The 6,189-nt window shown below is 36.7% G+C and overlaps 1 protein-coding gene across 1 annotated transcript; it reads right to left on the reverse strand.

Annotated features, from left to right (window-relative positions):
• Positions 1-1,318: 1,318 nt before the first annotated feature.
• LOC131071091 (uncharacterized) lies at positions 1,319-4,151 on the reverse strand. The gene is made up of 6 exons (XM_058006792.2): positions 4,041-4,151; positions 3,240-3,947; positions 2,781-3,150; positions 2,532-2,630; positions 2,019-2,425; positions 1,319-1,923 (listed from the first exon to the last, which is right to left on the reverse strand). Exons 1-6 carry the CDS (start codon positions 4,149-4,151, stop codon positions 1,402-1,404), a joined length of 2,217 nt encoding a protein of 738 aa, XP_057862775.2. The 3' UTR covers positions 1,319-1,401.
• Positions 4,152-6,189: the final 2,038 nt, after the last annotated feature.

The following is a 6,189-nucleotide window of genomic DNA, read 5'->3' on the forward strand; positions in this document are numbered from 1 at the left end:
AAGATTAATGTCTCATGCAGTTGGTAACGTCCATTCTAGCAAATATTCAAGAATGCAGGACATGATTATTGATTCAACAGGTTGATCTTCAATACAATGCATAATGGTTAATGAAGTCATTTGTATTTTCCTATCAGCTATTCATGGGAATTCAGCTTCCCACAATAATTAACTATTAATTATTTATTGTAAAATTGTAAACTAATCTTATTAAATATAATAATCTGACATATGTATTATTTGATTTTATAGGAGGATTTTAGTCATTAGATTAAGTGGGTTTCCAATTTAAATGTCTTTCTTCTAGAATATATCGACTATTACTTTTAACAATTAAAGTTGGAGCCTTAATAATGTAAGTATGAACCAAACTTGACTTAAAAGGACAATCCTTCATTTTATGATCAAGATACTATCACCTAAAGAAAATATTAGAAATATTTGATGTAGGAAACCTTCCACTTGAGGCAGAAGGGTCTACCTTATATTTTTAATAAGTCCTTAAGGCCACTAGGAAGATCTAGATCAATACAAACTCTCAACTGGAGACTAGAATAATAAAACCTACCTAGATCATGGCATATAAAACACTTTAGAGTAATAATAATATTCTTTAATAAAACTAGAAAGCAAGATCTAAAAGCTCAACAAAGATGGGGACTTTAAGTGAAGCTTAATTTGAGGCTTTGAAATTATAGATTCAATAAGACAACACATAGAGGATATTTTACATAGATCAAAAATATGCTAACCTATTGGGAATATTTGAAAGGGAAAGAAAAATCTCTTAGTAAGATTACAAATCTCTAAAACCATGATGGATTAGGACTGTCATGGATGCTTAGCAAAGGTAACATGGAATTTTATCAAAGGATACGAGAAGTACAATATGTAATCAAAATAAAATGTTCCTATCATAAGAAAACAAGGTCTACAATATCACCAATTAAATAGATATTAATAAAAGTTCTATTATCATAACCAATTAAATAGATATTAATAAAAGTTCTATTATCATAACCTCATCCTATACCTTATACACAAACATTTACTCCATCTTTAAAATTATGGACATTGCTATAACAATCAAAATTAAAACAAATTTACATAAAATTAGATTAACAACCTTTACTTCAAAATTAATATTAAAGCAATAATCCTTATATCGGTATGTAACTAGGTCGTTAAATCTACATAAACCTAGATCACAATTGTAAAACAACACGTTTGAAATAATATTGATAATTAATATTATTTAATGTCACTGAAACAAACTTTCAGAACATATAATTAAAGAGTGAAACTCGTGCATTCTACAGTAGGTCTATTTCAATAATAACACAGTAGTGACAGTTTTAAAGTAATTACGCATTCCTTTTAAAAAGGAATCCTAATGGAAACCTACTTGAGTAAAGCTTCAAGTTCAGGAGGTAAGAAGTTGGGACCCCTGTTAGGAACCGGATGTTCTGAGTATTCAAGAGGAAGTGTGAGATTCCTATCATCACAGTGGAATCTGAACTGCTGAAACCATTGAATACCCTCCATTGATACGTCTTGGACAATGTGCAAGGCTTTAAGTAGGTTATACCATCGTTCTTTTTCCTTTCTTATTTCTTCCTCCTCCATTAACATGGAAGTTCCAATGGAGGGTACCCAGCCTAGAAGTTTCCCAATCTCACGCGGATACTGAACTTCTTTTGAAGTGGACAAACCTTTCATTGCTATATCTTGCACGGTGTCTAAGGCCTCTTTCAATCTGTTCCACTCTTTCTTTTTCTCCTCTTCCTCGCTGCCCTCAGCTTGCCCGGCTTGTGTTTGGACTGGCCATTGTCGTTTTATATAATTGGCAACTATTTCCTTGAGGGAAGGGTCGCATTTTGTATGGCCGCCTTTATGTTTCACATCAGTGTAAGAGTGCCATTCCTACAAAAGAAAGTATTATATTCCTCATAGCAACATTTTCATAGTTTAAGTTAAAAAGAAATCATAAATAGGGAAACAAAGTCTGATAAGTTTACCTTTATGAGAATGTTCATTTCGCGTTTCCATTGCCAACATACAAACGTCCAGGCCACAAATTCTACGGTTCTGCAAGGGTACTTTGCATTTCCAACTTTTTTAACTATTACATTTCTGGCAAATTTGTGGTAGTTTATGTAGCATCTCCACTCCCGGGGAAGTTTGTTGATTCCTGTCGCAAAACCCTTGAATTTATTCAATGTTTCAATTTCGTCTTCAGTGTAACCCTGCATCACTATCTGTCTAAGCTGCCATATACGTTTCGACAGACGATGCCATAATCCTTGCCTCAAATAATCATAGCGACTTCCAATAAGTAGGTCAGCGGGACTATCAGAAGGTTGAGATTGCTCACTATCCTTTTTATGTAACCAAGAGAAGATCTTCCCGAAGCAAGATTTGAGACCTGTGATGTTATTTGATTAATATTGATTTGATCACTCGATATGCGTTTAATAGAGACGTTTGGAAAAAGGGGAAAAAAGCCAAATGAAGCGTGTGCCCCTGTTTACCTTTTTGCATTTGGATTAGCAGACTGCAGGAAGACGGAATACAACCCTCGCACCTTGTGTTGCCACTCTCAACATCATTTATCCTGTTGACTGTATTGTCTGTATGTCACAGAAACGAGAAACAGAGAGATTTATGCTATGAAGAAAAATGCACTGTGGCTGAACAGATAGTTTATTTTCAGATGATGACGGCGCAATCTATTACTGTAATTTTCTAATACCAATTGTTTACTTTATTTCCATACTAACCTTCATCTTCAACCAAAGAGAGAGCTTCACTAACGTCTTCATCTTCATTTAGATCTTCATCTTCATTTAGGTCTTCATCTTCATTTGGGTCTTCATCTCCTTCTTCAGATCTGCTTGTATCTGGATCAATCAATCTTGAATCTGGCTCAATCAATGTCAGCTCATGTTCTATAAATTTTGCCCATTCTTTATCAGTGGGGTCCGGTAAGCTCACTGGCAGCTGGATAATTTTACTTATAAACTTATCTACATTATCCCCATCTTGGTTGTGTGAAGAATTTTGAAATGCTGTTCGAATGGTATTCTTGTCCATTGTTAAAATAACGCTAATTTCACAAATCCTGAAGACGAGGTTAATGGCCCATAGCACCTGTTTTATTCACGCAATCGTTGTATTAGACGCGTTGCAGCCGTTAAACATTATAAGAAATTAAAGGAAAATTGACGTAAAATGCATACCCGCAATATAACTTCGTCTTCACAATGGTCCAAGTCATCCACAAAGGCTATTATTCGGAGCTTACTGTCTGGAGCTGAGCTATATTTGGGAATAGGGGTGCCTTTAACCTTGTTTTCCAACAAACCTCTCCAATTATTGCATTTTTCACCAGCAATAAAAGAAAAAATTGGGTATGGTTCTTTACCAATTTCTTCTTTCAAGAAATTAATGTCTGAAATAACCTTTTCTTGATATCCTAACTCCTGTGAATGATCAGGCAAGCTGAAATAACCACTCAATTGTTTGCTCACGGGCTTAAAAATAGAAAGTACTCCCTTGAAAGCAGACCAAATTATTACTATTACAGTTATAGGTATAGATCCATATTTTAAGTTTTTAAGCTGGGGATCTTTAGCTCGTTGTAGAAACATCCATGCGGCCCAGGCAATCCACACAGCCACAAAGACCAAAACCAGAAAAGGAAAAATAAAGTGCACGTAAAATATGGTACTGTTTCTTCTCCAAACATTTCTCCAACACGTACTGAGCCACTGGGCCAAAGTCATAGACTCTTCGATTTCTTTGGTTATCTCAAGTGCCAGCCCTGCCCAAGCTTCCTGGCTTCCCCGGTAGTTCCCAGCATTGAAATTTACAGTTAAAATCCTTGGAATAGCTCCCACTGATTGCTCCTGATCCTCGTACACTGAATCTTCTTCATTCCTTTTCAGCTGGAAATATCCGAACAGAACCACATATAAATTTTACAAGTATTAATGTTTTCTACTTTTAATAGAAATTATGCCCGTGTTAGAATCTTTTACCAATTGGTTGAAGTCCATGCGTGCCAAATATTTGTACACAGCTTTATATTCTGGTCGGTATTTCCACAGAAAAGAGAGAAGTGATATTTCCTCCTTATAATCAGTTGTCATCAATGCACTTACAATCAGTTATCATCCATGAAATTAATTTTGATATTCAGTTAGAAACTAACTCGAGCTACTAATAACTTGGTCTTACCCTGTGTTGGCCCGAAACACCAATCATTTCCTTGTATTCTATATCCTTTCCTCTGACCAATAACTTGGTCATCCCCTTCTCAATTTTTTGGTACATTCGTTTACCTTTTTCATCGAGTATTACATTTTTAGCTCCATTGAATTGTTCATTTTGCCATGAGTATGGAAACGCCAACTGGGCAGCTGTGATGAGTAGATCGACTTCTATCTGAAGACATACAGAAGCTTGCTAACGCAACTGAAAACCAAATATTTATTAAGAAATGACCAAAGAGTGTTTCCAAATAAGAACAAATTGCATACCATATTCAGCAGGCTGGTCTTTCCCATACCACTTCCACCAGCAATGCCGACGGTAATAGGGGACTTTATAAATGGATTTAAGAAATGTGCAGCGATGCATTCTACCAGAACATGGCGACCTGTTCTCATAATATATCACGCTGTTAAATATTGCATTTATATTAGATTACTTTAAAAGATAGACTACTAGCACATTTTCTTCGTATTACCAAGATTATCTTTAATTGTGAATCGATCAGTTGCTTGGATGGAGAATTTCTCTTGTTGATCCTGTACTGCTCACAACATAAACTACAAGTTAATAGATATCTCGGAAATTCATCAAATGACAAATAAATAATAGATCATGGTCCCTACCCCAAATGAGATCGGATGCCAAAAGTTGTGCAATGTCACCTCCTCTGTTAAGAAGCTCCCATGTCATTCTGGAATTCTTTCGAAACGCTGCTTCATTTAATAGATTTACATCTTTCAAGTTCTGCATCTTTTCGTCGAGAAACTTCTTGAGATCCGATGATAAACCTTTCGTATCCTTGGCAGTGCCGATTCCTATTGCCGAAGCCCAAAGGAGAAGTGCTTTTTGTCCTCTAGAGTCGAAATGATCCACCAGCATATTTATTAACGCCTTTGCATCCTCAGCTGGGAGGCTTGTGTTTTCAACAACATGGTGTAAGGCCGTTTTTCCAGCAATATCTCTACCTTTTAGAGGATCCGATCCAGTCTTTAACAGCTCATCAACAGATTTTATGTGGCCGTGAAATGCTGCCAAATTTAGTGGAGTTCGTCCCCTGTAGTCAGTTTGTTTGAGAGTTTTAGTGAGAATGGGCTTGCACCGTAGCATCAGAGATTTGATCATCTCCACTCTACCATACATGGCAGCTAGATGCAGAGGAGTCTCTCCTTTGTTATTTATAGAGCTTACTAGATCTGAACCTTGCAACTTGTCACGTAACCGATCCACGATGCGGTAGCCATCCTTTCCTTGGGCAGCGCAATGCAAAAAGTTCTGTCTCGAGTCATCCACAACATTTAGTAAATCATAATGATCAACAATAAATTTACAAAACTTGTCTCTCCCACCAAATGATGCAAAGTGAAGAACACTCCTTCCACAACTGTCCACTTTCCTCACAAATTCATCTTGATATGCCCGGAAAAGTAATTTGGAGACAGCATCTACTTCATTATCTTGGTCTTCAGAAAGTTCTCTACTCTCTGATTCTCCACCTTCCCATGCTGCTGCATAATGTAACACCGTTTTCCCTCCGCCAGCTTCCAGCACGAGCTTATCTTCAACGGACTGTGGCAATCTAACCAAATACTCCAGCTTATCTTCACCATTACTCGTTAATTCGAGAAAATACTTTACCAGGGGGACATAGCCTCTTCGAACGGCCTCCATGAGCAATTTTTCAAAGTGAATCTTAATAATTCTGTTCCAGCTTTCTTTTAACTCTTTTCTAAGTGCGCATTCTGATAAAAGCTTTGTCAGTACTGTGGTGTGCTTCTTGTGCTCTGTCTCGGAAGATTCCGCCATTCCGTCAATTTGTGAACAAACTAAATCCATTTTTCCCTTTCGAGAGCATATAGCCAGAATTATGTCCACAATAGCTATTGCATGATCGGCCTCCATCGCAAGATCCATTCG

Source organism: Cryptomeria japonica, chromosome 11 (assembly GCF_030272615.1).
Source record: "Cryptomeria japonica chromosome 11, Sugi_1.0, whole genome shotgun sequence".
NCBI classification, from domain to species: domain Eukaryota; kingdom Viridiplantae; phylum Streptophyta; class Pinopsida; order Cupressales; family Cupressaceae; genus Cryptomeria; species Cryptomeria japonica.

Excerpts from the sequence above, each read along its gene's own strand:
- LOC131071091 (XM_058006792.2), bottom strand. The coding sequence starts at position 4,151 with ATGACAACTGATTATAAGGAGGAAATATCACTTCTCTCTTTTCTGTGG. Across the intron at positions 3,948-4,040 it reads GCATGGACTTCAACCAATTG|CTGAAAAGGAATGAAGAAGA; the intron begins GTAAAAGATTCT and ends GGATATTTCCAG. Across the intron at positions 2,631-2,780 it reads CTCTTTGGTTGAAGATGAAG|ACAATACAGTCAACAGGATA; the intron begins GTTAGTATGGAA and ends TGTGACATACAG.